This window comes from Epinephelus lanceolatus, chromosome 15 (assembly GCF_041903045.1).
Source record: "Epinephelus lanceolatus isolate andai-2023 chromosome 15, ASM4190304v1, whole genome shotgun sequence".
Classification (NCBI taxonomy): Eukaryota; Metazoa; Chordata; class Actinopteri; order Perciformes; family Serranidae; genus Epinephelus; species Epinephelus lanceolatus.
The window spans coordinates 27,252,909-27,269,062 of record NC_135748.1 but is presented as its reverse complement, the minus strand read 5'-3'; the positions used below and the strand labels follow the sequence as shown (position 1 = coordinate 27,269,062).

The window sequence follows — 16,154 nt, the reverse complement described above, 5'->3', positions numbered from 1 at the left end:
CACCTGTCCAAACCTTGTTTCTATCTACCCAGACTTTGTCCTCTTTTCTTCCCTCTTTCACTAATTAAAATTGCACATATTGACTCTACTCCCTCTATAATTCACAATTGTTACGATGGAAAAACCAGGCTTGGGTGCCCGCAGAGAAGCATATCTAAATCCTAAGGTTTGATGCAGCATTAAATATTAAAGAATAGGTATTTCCCAAAAGCAAGCGGGGCTATGTTGAATTGAAACAAAGCATGATCATTAGTAAAACAAGCTGCTTCCACACTTTTTTTGCTTTGTAAAAAATGACAAAGTTGCTCTACTTTGGAATGATAATGTGGCAAACGCGGGGAATAAAGGGACGAGCCGGAGCAAAAGAAAACAGAGAGATGGAAAGCACATGAATGCATCATATGGATTCATCTGCTAGTGGAGAAATGGCTTTACAATCCCCGCTAGGAACTATTGCATATCAAAGTCTTCTACCTAAACCACCAGAAAGAGCAGCTCTGCGCTGGTTGCCAGTTTTAACAGAGTGTGGTTTTGTGATTCAGAACAGCTTACGCTGTTTGAGGCAATGTATGACAACAGCATCAGCGGTGATTCTCTACCCTCAATTACAATTTGAAACCAAACAAACAGACTCCCTGTTTTGATACCGAGAACGGAGGACGACTTGGGTTTATTGCAGACATCTTCACCACACCTGATGGACAGTGGCATCAAAGTAGAGTTTAGCAGAGATGGGGGTTTCTACACAGAGCCGAGGGGGGGCGGGGGTTGGTAGAGCAAATGGATTAAAAGGTTTATAAATCAACAAGTCAACCATCAGATTGTAGCCTCTGCTCAGCAGCCCTCTCATCAGCCAAATGCCATGAAGTTTTTTTTTTCTCCTCGCTCTCTCTCTCTCTCTCTCTCTCTCTCTTTTTTTTTTTCACACAAATGTCCTGGAGGCAGGGAACAAAGTGAGCAGAACTGATTACTGCGCTGCTGCCCCGCTCCGCCAGTCTAAACTCTGTTTGGCTTCCTAATGAGCTCACTAAAAACCCAATTCATCACCCATAACCCCTTCTCAACCTGCCTTGAAATCCCCCATTATGGGGGAGTCAAGGACAGTCCGTTTACAGGCTTTGGGCTGGGGTCAAGGGCTGGATGGCAGCGGTCGTGGCAACAGCGCGGCCAAGGTTATAGTGACACAAGGGATACTTCCTATGTGGCTCGTCTCTCCCTCTTTGTATCTAAATGTGTTTACCATACGCCGTTCATTTCCTTCCAACCAATCTTCCCTTTTGATTCTCACACTTCATCGAGTTTATACACAAAAATATATTTATTTCCACTATTTGAGCATTGTGGTTTATTCTATTTAGCCGCACACCAACCTCCCCCCCATCCCTTCTCTTTGCACAGCACCAGCGGTGTCCCAGCCTGAGCGGAGGAATGTCCGGCTTGATGGCTGCAGCAGCGGGAATGTCCCGTTCCAGTCAGCGTTCGCACCAGAGATTTCAAGTTTAATACCCCTTCGTCCCGTCCCCGCAAAGACAGGAATTCGGTGGGAAGGGAATGTAGCGGAGCGGGATGAGGGGGGGGTGAGGGAGCAGAATACAGTTGGTTTATTAAGGAAGGGGCAAAGGAAGAGGGGAAAGTGTAAAGGGAATATTGTCAGTAGATGACAAACAGCTGAGGAGGTAGGAAATGGAATGAAGAAGAAAAAGAAGAGAAGAAAAATATCTTGAGGAGATAGAGGGTGTTGGTTGGAAGGGGTGGGGGTCAGAAACGGAGAGTAGAGGAGGAGGAGGACGGTGGAGGGTTGGGGTAAACTCCCACAGTTCCTCATTACATGGAGCTGAAATGATCCTCCTGACACCTGAGCTGTAACCAAGAGATTACAGAATTGATGAATCCTTGGTTTAAAATGCAGCTGTTTTATTCTGCTTTAGTAATTAATTCTTTTTCCGATAGTGTATTGATTAAGCGTAGCCCCTGATAAAGTTCAAACTGAGAGAGAGATCCCTGCGAGGCTTCGGCTTGGCCTGCTCTGGGGAGTCAATGAAAACTTCCTCCCCTCCACCTGCATCTCTCTCTCTCTGTCAGCGCAGTTTACCCTCATAAATTAGTCAGATCTGTGAGGAGTGAGGATCTGGCTTCGCTGATCCTTGCTTTGTCTGCCCTCTTGCTGATACAGCTATCAGTTATTTTTATATTATCACACCTACACAAATGCAGATGCCCTTATTGACTTATTGTAGCCAATGTAACACAACACACCAAAACATTCATCTGTGGACGCTTTTTTTTTTGCTGGCATACTGACTGAAACACTACATGTGCAGCTCTTTCACCTCGCAGCTGATTCCTTCGCTTCCCTCTCCCTCCTCCCTCGCTCTCGCTCTCACCCTAACAGGGAATCATGGCATACACAAGCGAGAGCGTCTCCTTTCACAAAACTACTCTTTCATTCTTTTTATCGCTGCGTTTTTCCATACAGCTGTGAGTGAGTGAGTCTGATCAACAGAGGGTAGAGCGTGCCTCTCCGGGGAGCCAACTAGCAGAGAAATCAGATACAGCTTTACAAGAGAGTCAGACGCTCATGTCTTGTCAAGACCCCTCACCTACCGGCTCCTTTACAAGTCAATAACCAGGGCCCAGTGTCCTCCACTGGGCCTTGGCACACATTCACCTCTTTCTATAGGAAGCAGAGGCAGGGGGGGCGGGAGGGGGCCCACAGCTCTGGATTCCATGGTGTAACCCTTGATGCTACATTATACTGTGCAGTAATATGGAAATAATGTGTTTCTGCTATGCATAGGCGTAGATTTCAGGAGGGACAAAGGGGTCATGTGCCCGTCAACATTTAGAACATATGCATTTGCCCCCTTGAAAGACATTTCCACCATGAACTGATGCAGAAAAGGCAAAAAATTCATGCAGAAAATGTGCTCAAAATCTACACTCCTGCCGCCATGAACATGCTCCGACAAGATAAGGAAATATATTTCCACATCCTAGCTGCGATGGGACAACACATTCAACCCCCAATATCCAACATGGGCTCCTATGACATTTCTGTAATACATAGTGACAAATGATTGGTGACCCCACGAGGATAGAAGCGCCAGTTAAAAGCCTTTTTTTCAATATTAAGAACTAATGAAAGAGTGAATGAATTATGAAGGGAGAAGGGAAAAATATAATTAGAAGGTGGAAGTAGTGCTTAATACATTTACTGGAGACTATTTCCTTTCGTTAATGGGGCGGCAGCATGCGGGGAGAGGGTTTTGACGAGGCTAGTATTGACTGTCCACCCCTGCTCCTTAAGGTAAATCCAGCAGGTCATTTCATTAAGGCCCAATTCCATGGCACTAATTTTGATTTTAGGGGCTTGACAGCTGTTGGCAGTGGAAATTGCTATGGCAGGAAAAGTGAGAGAGGAGCCTATTACCACGGTGAAAAAAAAATACAAATTGCAAAGCCTTGGTTCAAATTACTGCCACTCTGCCATCCAAAATTCGTATTTTGTCACGTTCCTGGACCTCACCTTTCGATTAGATGCATGAAAATGGGGGAGTAGGAACGGGAGGCAATCTATTTTGGGATAAGGGTACGAGTTGACGAATGCACAGAAACAAATGCATGGGAGGATAATGCACAGTAATTCTATACTAAGTGACCCAAAAAAACTTCTACACTGCAAAGAAATGCAATACAGCAGCTTTGCAGCAATACTTCCTTACTTTTTTGGGGGTTTATGATGCACTGAAGCTGCACTTTGCACCAAAAATCGCCTCAGAAATTACCAAATGTTTAACTTCTGCAATGCATATGCAGCTTTTTTGTTTGTTTTTCACTATCTAAATGAGACATTATCGGCCCTTCCTTATAGAATATCACCACTGTAAGCTGGTCTGGCAGTGAGATGGACCTGACTCACAATGCACACTCCTAATCGCCTCGCCCTGCAAGTTAATATGCAGCATTAAAGTTCCAGAAGAAAAAGAAGAAAAAAAAAACGCTGTTCCTCTGATGCTATTAATTAGCAGTGCTCTATAGCTCTCAGCTTTTTGAAGCTCTCCATCTCCTTTTGTTTCACCCTCTCTTTTCTTTCCTTTTTTTTTTTTGCGCGGCCCTTCGTTATTGACTTTTCAATTTTCCCCTCACATCCACCCCCTGCACTAGCCGTAGCACCAGTGCTTCTGCAGCGGTGCCCAGCCCCAACAATACCCCCAAGCCCACTCTCCGAGACGCTGGCTGGGGAGCCCGGAGAGCTGGGCCAGCCCTACAGCTCCCACCAGCCCACCACTCGCTCCCCACGAGACCAAAATCAAAGAGAGAGGCCCTTAAAATATAACCATGGGTATAATGAGGGTGTTCCAAAGAACAATAAGCATATACACCAAAGGAGAAAGGAGAGTAGGAGTACAAAAGAAAGAGAGCGAAAACTATAGGAATGTTGGGCTGAAAGTGTTCTTGAGGAGTGAACAACAGAGGGCGGATGAGAGGAGAAAGAAAAACTAGAATGATACTGTGCTTTGGGAGAGAGGGCAAAGGGCCACAGCCAGTGGTGATGGTAGCCGGGGCCACGCATCTATCCGACCACGTATCTGAACCCAAAACAACAAGGGGGTCTGCCGCATGCCTCTGGAGCCGAAGGGAGCCAAAGGGAGCACGACTAATTTCTGCACAACAATAGGCCTGGATGGGCGCCCACACAATGGCAGGTGCTTTGAATAGCAGCAGGGCCCTTGCAGCAGGGATCTTCTCCTCTCTCACTCCGAGGGCTCGGGCTCTGGCTTGTGTAACCTTTCATTTTCAACTGGGCTTCCTTTTGACTCATAAAGGATGAAAATGATCTCATGGGGGAGGGTGGAGGGGGGCAAAGGAGTGAGAGACAGCCAGGCCTGTGAGGCACAATTCAGATCAAGTCTGTCTGTGTTTTCCATGCATGTTATCTCCCTTTCTCTCCCTCTATTGCTTTCCCTTCCCTCTCTCCCCCTCTTTATATTTACAGTATCTCTCTATTTTGCTTCCCTCACTCCAACTCCTCTTTTTTTTTCACCACCTAATTCTCGTTTTTTTTCTTTCTTCCATCGACTGTTAGTCTGTTGTGTTGTTATTTTCTTGTGTTTGTTGTGCTGCTGTTGGGCTGTCCTGTAGGCCATGATGCAGTGGTAAAGGCAGTTTTCCCCCCACCTTAAGAGCATTCTTTCCGGGGTCACAAGGTCAGGCTTCACAGATGTCTCCTGCAGACACTCAGTTGTCTAAGGACTGCATCCCTGGGAGTAAGCATTCGTACTAAACAATGCAGCTTTCGCCCCCCCCTTTACTTTGGAAAGTGTTAAATGTTTTTTTCTTTTTCTGTCTCGCTTTTTTCTCTCTACCTATTGTTTTATTTTTGAATGAAGCGACGGAGCGAGTGCAATTTTTTCCTAGGTGGAGTTTTTTTTTTTTTGGTGTTTAGATAATGAAAGAAAGCACTGGTTATCACAAGATAGTGGTGTTTTCAGGCTGCTTTCATTCTTTTAAACATTCCCCGTCTCCCTAAGTTTCCTGCAATTGTTCTAATGGGGCCTTAGTCATCCTTGCCTGGTGGCGGAGGGAAAGATGCTTTTAAAGGTCTTTTTCTTCTCTCAGTGTGTGTGTTGCCAGGAGAGGAAAAATGAAAACATGTAGTAACTGTCCTGAAATCCACACTGAGAGACAGATACAAGAAGCCCTTGAGTAAGCAGGGCAGAAGCCAAACAAAGAGCAACCTTAAATGAACAGAAAGACAATATTTGAACTAGAACATCTCTGCGTAGCCTCAATCTCAACAAAAATTGTATAGAGGAGAATTCCTGTGCCAAATGGCTTTCATTAAAGGGAAATCAGCTTCTGCTTTTTTTAGGGGGCGGAGCGTGACACTGGTAAAAGAGAGGAGATTGCAGCATTTAACATGCAAGTTCTGCCTCAGAACATGAAAAAGTGTGTAATTGGAACAACATTTTTTAAAAAAATCCAGGCACTGAGCTATCCCTGAATATCTTACTCCTTTTCATCTCGCTTTCCCTTGTTCCTTTTTCTCTTCCCTTTCGTTTGATATGGTGTTCTTGCTTCCCCCTCCAAACATCTTCTCTGTATTCTGCAAATTGATAACCCTCTAAATGAATTATGGTAAATGCATAATGAAGGTTTTCTCAGCTTCAGCCCTGCAGCCAGCCAGGATGGAGCATCTCGTTTGGCATGTTTGATTCGTTTTGTTGCGCATTTAGCCCCAGTGTTCCTTCAGAGTGCTCACTGCTTGGGGCATGTAAATAAGAAATTATCCTTGCTGACTAACATGGCTAATACCTCCTCTGGGGTAATCAAAAATTATTAGACGCTCGCTTCCAATAAACATTAGGGCTCATGGCACTAACCACTGTCAAATCGCTCACCTCCGCCTGCTCCCCAATAGCCATAAAATGGGTGAACAAAAGTGATCAGGTGTGGAAAACGCACTCTGGCTACGTGGAAACTGAGAGACCGCGGGACTGCTATTATGCCTAAAAAAGCAGCCCTTGGCTTTAAGAGTCATTAAAGCATGTACTAGAGTGGGAATCAGACTAGAAAATGAGCTTATCTTGCATAATGCCCTCAAAAGCTTTGCATAAACGTGAAAGATGGGTGCGTGAAAATCAGCGGCAGAGAGGAAGAACTCGGATTGTAACACACTTCCTTTATCATCCTCCCACTCTCTTGGACGGTGGCAGCATGGTTAAAGCACTACCTGTAGGGTATAGCTGCACCGCTCAGTTCCAAAATATGCTTCAGTATGTAAACCCTGGTTTACACAAGAGAAAACCACACAGCAAGTGAACAAGCTAAGGCTGGCCTTGCTAAGCCACTCGACTCAACCGCTCACTGCCTTTTGGGAGGGACCTTTGCTGTGATGTGGGGTTCGGATATTAGGGGGAGGAGAATTGGGAGGGTGGGGGTGGTGGAGGAGATTAAAGAGCCAAGGGAGGCAGAAGAAAGGAAGGAAAGTAAAAGAGCACAAGGCCCATTGGTCAAACACAAAGGGGGAAAGGGAGGAAAGGACATTTGAAGTCAGGGTTAAACTCCAAATAAGCACACCTTAAACGGGCCTGTGTAAGCTGGCAGTCAGGGGTTTTTTGGAGTTTCCCTGCAGGTGTGCCTTTGACAGACTTGGCCTCCGTAACCTCTCTCTGATCTAGAATGGGGCCCGGGGTTGGACACAGAAGGAACCGGTGGCATCTTGCTGCCTCCGCCTCCCATTCTATGTCTATTACATTCACACACGCATGCTTACACTCTCTGTAAACACACACACACACACGCAAACACACTGCCAGACAAGGGGGGAAAACAAATCTGGTGAGGACTAGAGCAATTGGATTATCACCTCTTAAGGGTGACTTCTTGGCTGACCCCCTTCAGGCTAGCCTGCTGAAACAAGACGGAAAATTTCCTGGGAAAACACTCTCCCTTTAAAGAACTGAAGCACTGTCATCCTTGTGAAAATACAGCGGCGGCAGCTTTAATGGACGTGGAAATGCCCTTTGGGGCACGTGCTCAAATCCCTTTTAGCCATATTACATCAGACCCCTGTGCACTCCTCATCATCACCACATGCACTGGAGTAATCAGCGAGGGCACATGGGTGTGTAAACCTACTGTATAATGAACTGATACAACAGCACTGCACTCTTGTCTTTGTTTTTGGCCCGGGTAAAAGAAAAAGTTCCTCCTTCTGCTGTAGTTCAGTCCTGATTACTTCCCTGCAACACCTTTTCCTTTCTGTTTTTTAATTAACTCACTCCCAGATAAGCCAGTCTTCATCTCGGAGGAAGAGAAGAAAAGAAAGAGAGGAAAAAAATGTCTCCCCCAAGCTTCCCCTTAATGGCGCAAAACAGACATTCTCCTCAGCTGCTGTCAGAATAATCTGGGTAATTTTTTCCCTATGTTCTCCAAACATTAGTTTGCACATTAGGCTGACCCAGATAATGCGCCTTTCCTGCTGTGTAGGACCCAGTTCCTGGCCAAGCTAGGCCAGGCTGGGTTGGGCCGGGTCGCGCCGGGGGCCTGTTCATGATTACGGACCAGAGGGACCAGGCCCCAGCCAGAGCCCAGGGAGAAACAGAGAGGAGTGGAAAGAAGGAGACGATAAGAGGAAGAGCGGGAAAGTGGAGAAAGCTCGGGCTGCAGTGTGGATGGAGTGGTGGTGATGTTGTGGGCAGAGGGACTGTGTTACTGGAAGTGGAGCTGACTCTACTGGCAGCCCGCATCCTTTTACAGTTCCTTTTGCTTTCGCTGTTTTCATGTGTTTATTCTCTCATGATCTATAGACTCTAAGAACGCAACAGAGGGTCAGGAGAAACACAGAGAGACATGAAAAAAGTGAAGAGAGAGAGAGAGAGAGCGGAAGGGAGGAAGGAAGGAGGGAGCTGAGGGAGCTGATCATTCTCTTTAATCACATTTTGGATGAGGGCCAGGTAGTCTGCGGTACTGAGAGCGAGACAGAGAGGGGTGAGAGAGGAGAGGAGTGTGAGGGAGACGGTGAGAGACGGAGGAGGAGGGGGAGAGGTAGAGAGAGGTGGAGGAATAAATGGAAAGAGAAAAGGAGAGAGAGGGAGGATGAGAAAGGGACTTATGGAGAGAGGGAGAGAGGGGATGAGCCTGAGAGCAGAGCCCCTTGAAACAGCTTGAAGTGCAGCAGTGCTTAAGCAGGAGTGCACATATGCCCACACATACTATATGTGCACGTATGCAGGGCGGAGAGTGACAGCCGTTCCCGTAAATGCCCGCGAATGCTGAATCCAGCAAGAATCTGGTGTTAGAGCAGAGGCAGGGAGAGATCCATTTTAAAACTATGTGCATTAACTATACTTTTCCCCATAGATTAAGCACTCCGCATGAATAATTTAGCCTCTCTTATGCTAATGGGATCATGAAAGTATCCCCTCCGTACCGTGTTTTCTCCCCCTCCGCAGCAACTCTTCTCAGCTTTCAACAATGGCCCTGCCCCTTCCCAACAAACCATCAGACAGACACACTGCGCTGTTTTCACAACAGACACCTGACTAACACGGGGCTGACATGTAGTGACAAGGCTAAAACTGCACACGGTAGCTCGTTGAGAAACACCGTGGCATTGTTATCCTCATTAAGCACCGCTTGTTTTCGGTTTAAGTGCACTTGCTGCCGCTGATTGCCAGGCATCGCAAGTTATAGGTTGAATGGCTGCACTTGGCGTAATGTTTATGTGATCGCTGTTGCCATTGAGCTGGTGGTGTAAGTGGCTCCTCTTACACTCGCTGCTCCACTGTGGTTCTTCTGTGTTTGCTTTCAAGAGCGGGAAGTGGACATATCCTGTGTGTTTATGTGTTTCTTTGGCCCTTTTTTTCACATCACACACTAAAATATACCCGAGCACACATTTACAATGCATACACACCCTTGTTGCTTCAGCATTGTGTTTGTGGTGAGGTGGGGGCACTGTGTAAAAATTATCAGTGCTCCAACAGCTGGGAGTGAGAGCCATGAAACAGCAGGGCTTGGGTCTGCTTTATTGTTTATCTGTTGTTTATGGGCCAGTGTTCAGCTTTAATTACTACACTAAATTAAACTCTAACAGGCACTTAGAGGGAACCAGCTAACACACGCACATGCATGCCCTCACACACACACACACACAGACACACACACTGTATATTTTCTATACACAGACACACCTCACCGATCACTCCAGAGCTGGAGTATAGGCTACTAAAACGCAACAAGGCTTCCATCTTGCGTTTAGCACAGACTCTGCTGATCTCTCTGTTGTGGTTACATCTTTTTTTTCCTCTTCCCTCATTTTTAGGTCTTCTTGAGCCCAAAGTGTAGCTGTAAAAAAAGCAAAGCCAAAGGTCTGGAAAATGCCAGATTCAACAGGCCTCGCTCATGCAGGGACTCTCTGGGCGGACACGCGGAGTCGTGTCCCCACCAGGAATGACCCCCCTCTGGTGAGCTCAACCACAAAGACCTTGCTGAGTGGGGCCCCTGGCCAGGGCCAAGGGAGCTCACCACACTCCCCACGCATACACACACACACTCACACTCACACACACAGAAATGTACCACAATACCATCAAGCGCAGCATGCTCCCTTGGAGCCGAACACTCAAGCTCTCCCTCTCTTCCTCCCTTTCTCTCCATCTCTGCCTCTCTCGGTCTCTCTGGGGAGTCTGTCTATCCGCAGAGCGTGGGGATTGTTCAATTGCTGAGAAAATGTACAAAATGCTTTCTCCTCTCTTCTGTTGAGCCGTTTCCATCTACAGCAGAATTGTACAGAAAGCCCCTTTGCTCACCACTCAAGATGTCAACGTGGATTTTGGTCTTCATGCATAGCTAATAATTACAAGTGTGGACTGGAGCTGAGGCACACACACACACACTCAGACACACACATATACATATGTTACCTACCGTGCTGAATCAGTGTTGGGGATTTACAGTTCATGACCGAGTGCATTTAGAATCTACTGTGTTTGGTGTGGGCAAATGCGCAGGAGTATTTTATCCCGCTGCTCCATCACACTTTGGGTGTTTGAACATATTACGGACACCTGCTCGGAGACGAGTACTATCTTAAGGCATGCACATTCATCAAGTTTAACTCCCTGCAACTGATGTCTCTGATGTTTCTAGATAAGCTTGGAGGAGTTCCAACGGACTGTTAATCAAAATGATGTGCGAGCGGGGCCAATGAAGTTATTGTGCGTTAGATTCTGAAGCGTCTCCCGTAAGCTGCTGCTATTTGTTTATCTAGCTAGAACATAGGGAGTCACTCTCTAAGAGTCAGTAAGTGAGAGTGCAGAATTTGCCCTGAGGGTGATAATTCATATTTTCTTTTTTGGAGGGAAATTCTGAGAAAAAAAAGTCAGTTAAGAGCAGGGGGTGGGAGAGGTTACAGATCTGAGTGTTGTACTGAAACCTTTTTCATATGTGTCAGAACCTTAACCGGCAGTCTTTACTCACAGCTATGAGCATGCTTCACCTTGGTTTACTGCTTGACAATAAATTATTCCACAAGAGGGGCAATACATATTTGCGCACTTGTTAAATTGTTTTCTGGCACAGGTTCAGAGCAATGCTTGATGCTGAGATACTAAGCCGGAGATTGTGGAAGTGAATTCAGCTCACAGAGCCCATCCTGAGTACAGTATGCACTGTATATATAGTACTTAAAAATGGTATGTGTTTGATATGGATCTTTATTCCTCTGTACATCCCCTAACCTAAGCCAAAGGGAAAGCAAAGCAAGTTAAAACTTTTTACTCTTCAAAACAGTTCTACCATCAGACATGCGTCACCGTTTTGGGGAGAAATGGAGTCACATTTTCAACACAAGGATGCTTCTGGATTGATTTTTCGAGGTTAATGTTTTTCAAGCTACAGGCACACATACAACACACCTTTCAAGATGGAAGATGGCGGAAGAAAGTTGATGTTTTTCTTGGCAGCTGAAACCAAAAAGCACTGTGGGTCTCACGCACTCCTTTCTCCCTCCTCTCCTCTCTCTCCTCCCTCTCTACCATCCATTCTGTCTTCCTCAACTGATCCACATCGTCACCCCTTTTAACAGGGGCCAAGCTGTTAAAGACCCCATTACTGAAGTGAAGCACACATTTCACATTTTCTCTGTGGACTCGAGAGTGTGGACTACAAATTTTATGTGGAAACGTATTGAGATAGGAGGCGAGTTCATGCGTGGAGTGGAGTGGAGTGGAAGAGAGGAGGGAATAAGGTGGAGAGGTTGGGGAGGGAAGGCTCTGTCAGAATGGAAGGGCCAGAGTCGGGAGTCAGCGAGCGCTTCAAGCGTTAACGTAATTGCAAGAATGTGAAAAATGAGGCGGCGGGGCTCCCGAGCGGAGCGAAAGGTCAGAGCATGCCTCACACAAAACAACTGGCTGGAGGACGGCCTCATTAGACCATTAAATCAGCTGCCCTCTCCCTCTCTCTGTTCCTCTTTCTCCTTTTCCTCGCTCTGCATACTTTTTCACCTTCTCTACTCTTTCACCTTTGTACTTCAACAGCTATTCCTCGGCCTTCTTTTAAATCTCTGCCTCTTGTTTTATTCTTTGTTTTCACCCTGAAAGATTTAGCATTTAGCGCTCGTCGGTGTAGGTCAGGCTCCGGCCCTGATCTAGTCCAAGCCTATCTTGGCCCGGTGCGCGGTGCTGTACCGTAACTGTCTTTGGCCCGTATTGATCCACTGTTACTGGATACGGTGGGGAGAGGAGTCGATAAGTGCTCTGTGGATTACAGGTCACTTGTACTTATGTGTGTAAGATAATCAATAGGCAGTGCATTTCTTTCTCTCATCCCCCTCCTCCTCCTCCTCCTCCTCTCTCTGTTGTTCCTGCAGTCTTCATCTCCCATGCTGCTTGCAATTGCAAAGATGAGTGCAAAAACTCCACCTATGCTCTGTTGTCTGACCTGAAATCATATAGTGTTTTAGGTTATATTATTCCCTCCACATCAGAAAATCGAACCCCTAATTTGATGCAATATCTCCTCCTCTTTCTGTAGCTGCTCCTGTGCTCTCCTCGCCACGGAGAGGGCATGCAAAAGGAGAATTATCCCTATCAGAATCAAATAAGCCTCATATTAGTATACCCCATTCCTTCATTATGCTTACACTGTCAAACAGATGTATCCTGTAGCTTAGCCAAAGCCTAGCTATCATCAGCTACCCCGACAACAGCCTGTGATCCAACTAGTCCTGACACAGCCGACCACAGAGGTCTGCTGCAACCCTCAGTCTGTGGTCAGTAATGGTTCAAACTGCTGCTTCTGTCTGACGAGGAGAAGATGATTTAAACAGCCCCACCACAGACGCACACCCCCATCGATACATCTGATCGCTTATCGGCAAAACGATAGCCTCGAACGGGACGCGACAAGCGGCTGCGCTCTGCGAGTGAGCTGTTAGGAGTGTGTATCTGAGTGTGTTTGTGTGTGTAGACGGTGTGATGAAATTTCATGCAAAACCGTGGACACTGCCAGAGGGCACACACACACACACACACACACGGATACAGAAAAAGACCTACAAAAAACAACACACACACATACACACACACTCTCTGCCGCCAGTGAAAGGAGATCTTGGTGCATTCAAAACAAGAGGAAGACAAGAAAGGAAAGGCCAGGAGCTCATCATCTGTTCTCTTAGTTCAGGCAGCAGTCGCATTTAATAAACAATTTTAACCTCGCAATGAATCGACGCTCGGCCTCACCTCCGAATTCAACTAACAGCGTGTGCTTTTGATAATTTACATGTCAAAATTTGATACCGACCGTGACAAAACTACAAGGCAGATAGCTGTGACTTGCACAAGCTATCTGTAATAATTTCAAATACGTTTGTTTTGAAATGCATTATTGCTGTTTGGCAGGTCGTGTACTAGATAACAGAAGGCTCACTGAGACATAATTAGGGGCTGTTGTGTGAGCAAAGTTAATATGGTTTAAATGCAAGCAAGAACTGGCAGAAATATAGTATTAATCACCAGCTTTTGTTCAGCTCTCTAAATAGCAACATTTTTGGAAAGCCCTTTTCTAGGTTGGTGTATTACAGTGGCTGCTGCTTGCATTCGCGTGCGAGTGTAACAGTGGATAAGCGTGTTCATTTTTAGGTGTGACTATGTGTTTACATGGATGCCAGTCAAAAAGCGGGATAATCCAGTGTGCAAAAGGAGGGACTGGGACATGTGTGTATAGAGAGATGTGCCATGTATTCACTGTAGATCTCACATTAGACAGGGTTAAAGTGAAGTGTTGGCAACTCTACCCATGCATGATGATTAATACGTCCCGCATGGACCCGTGCCTGCGCCTATGTATGTTTATGTGTTAGTGCTTGAGTGCACAAGTGCACGCACGTTATGTATATTTGTGAGTGTGTGAGTGTACATGTGCATGTGCGTGCCCATTTCGGTGCTGGCTCACCTTGTTCACTGCTGTTGTCACCGCTCTGTGAAGCGTGTCCCCCGCTGGAGGGCCCCGGTGTGCCGGCTGAGTGTGTGGAGGTGGCGTCATCATGGTCTCTCCAGGAAGCTGGGTTCTGAGGTTAGAAAAGAGAGAAAGCGAGCGTGGGATCCATCCATCCATCCGTGCATCCATCCACATTCCCCCGTCCAAACCGCAAACCAGGAGCAGAGAGAGCAGGAGGGGGGGGAGGGAGGGAGAGACAGAGAAAGAGCGAGACCATATGAGCGTGCTGGAAAAGTGAGTGACATCTGTAAGAGTCTACAGGCACTGCGAAGGTCCTTGGCCTGCTTACATTCTGCTGGCAGGGCGAAGAGCCCCATCGCCTGTTTCCCAGCTAGCAGACAATCAACGGTGCCACTAAAATCACAGCTGAACAGAAAGTAACTAATGCACTAAAGCAGCTGGCAATAAGTCAAAACACTGTAATCAAAGTGTTTCATTAATGCATGAGAGCAAAACGCAGCACTGTTAATGTGGCGTCTGATTTTTGAACGTTGCAAGTGGAGCACTTGTGAGTAATTGTCTAAACACACATGGCAGAGCCCAGTGGAGTTCGTTTATACCATAACCAATTGAGACTTCCGTGTCAAGTGAGAAATATAGAGGTAAAAAGTCCAAACACACCACAGCCGCCATTAATCATTACCACTGTCAGAAATGAAAATAAGATATGACAGTGATTCTCCTGCTAATCTGCCAAAAATGTGCACACGCCCACGCCGACGTACACACACGCCCACAGAGGCCTGCAGAAATACACTTACGCACACATGCTAATGACATAATAGAGCAAGAAGTATAAACACACATGCGCACACACTCACTTTTATATATACAAACACATGCTGGGGAAAAAAAGTGTTGAATCTCCGCTTGCTAACTTCAAAGAAATGTCCATAAACAAATTCATAGCTTTTTAAGGTGTCTTGCTTTTTTCCTTCCCCTTCGTCCTACAGCTCATTTTCTCTCCTTCTCCTCCTCCTCTCTTTCCTGGTCATTCCCACTGCCCTGTCGGTGCACACAGGGAAACAGGATTTTCTACTGTACAGGAAAGGCTTTATCAGTGCCACATGAAGGCAGGCTGGAGGTGGAATTTCCTCTGCCATTCAAGCAATAGAGCGACAGACTGATCACGTCATTTACTACACTCACACAGGCTCGATCCAATACGCACTCCAAACAAGCCTCGCACACAGAGTTGATGCAGCTCCATAGCTCACACAACCCACCAGCTAGTCTTTCCCAATTTAACCTGCCACCTGAGCATGATGACAAAATGTTGGCGAACGTAAGCCCAGCGTTGTCTGGGGCCCCGGGAGAAGCGGCCCCTTGAGCAGAGCCCAAGCCAAACAAACACAGGCCTGCACCAAGGCTTCCCACAAACCTCAACCCACTTCTCAGTTCCCGCTATGGGTTTTTTTTTTCTCTTCTCCCTCAAACACACACAAACACATATACATACATACGAAAGCAGAAGGAAAATGTACACGCCACAGAATATTCCAAGAAAGAGAGCATTTTTTACCATTTTGTCTAACTTCAGTTCCTGATGAACTTCTTTTCCCTCAGCTCCCGCCAGAGAGGAGCCTGCCTGCCTGCTTTGGTGCCCCAGTCAGAGTGAGCTGTACTGGTGGAGGACAGACAGGATAGTGCCTGGAGACTAGTGGAGGTTTGCAGGGAAACAGAGGATATAAGACAAGCGGCTGCCGAGTTCCCCTGGGTGCGCAGTCCTGATGTGCTGCTGCTTGTTCTGCTGCGGAGGCGAGGCTGCTGCTATGCCTGTGAGCGAGGCCCTTTTATCTGCTAAGTTTTTTGGGGAAGGAGGGCTGTTTTCTCAAACAGCTCGGAGCTGAAAACAGCAGACAGAAACACACAAGGCCCTTCAGACCCTCCGCTCCACTCAAGGCCCTCTCAGCGTCAGCTGTTCACCGGATGGCAATCAGATAAAGAGCTTGGAGAATTGCTCAGAAGAGGGGTGCGAAGACAGGGTGAACAATAGCCCGTGCGTGGGTTTTAGCCCTCCAGAGCGAGCGGAGGGAGAAGTGTCCCCACTCTGAGAGGGATGGATGATTGTGATGTGTTCACTGTCTGGGCCGCTGATCAACACATGGTACACTTCATGGGAACAAGGTCTGCTTGTCTGTTATTCT

At 46.7% G+C, this 16,154-nt stretch overlaps 1 protein-coding gene across 10 annotated transcripts in view; it reads right to left on the bottom strand.

The window, feature by feature from the left end:
• The window catches only part of meis2a (Meis homeobox 2a), an 85,184-nt gene that overhangs the window by 57,038 nt on the left and 11,992 nt on the right, over window positions 1–16,154 (bottom strand). For all 10 annotated transcript variants that reach the window (XM_033641825.2, XM_033641824.2, XM_033641829.2 and 7 more), the window contains one exon: window positions 13,963–14,077. In XM_033641825.2, coding sequence (XP_033497716.1) covers window positions 13,963–14,077 — 115 coding nt within the window. The remainder of the gene's footprint in view (window positions 1–13,962; window positions 14,078–16,154) is intronic.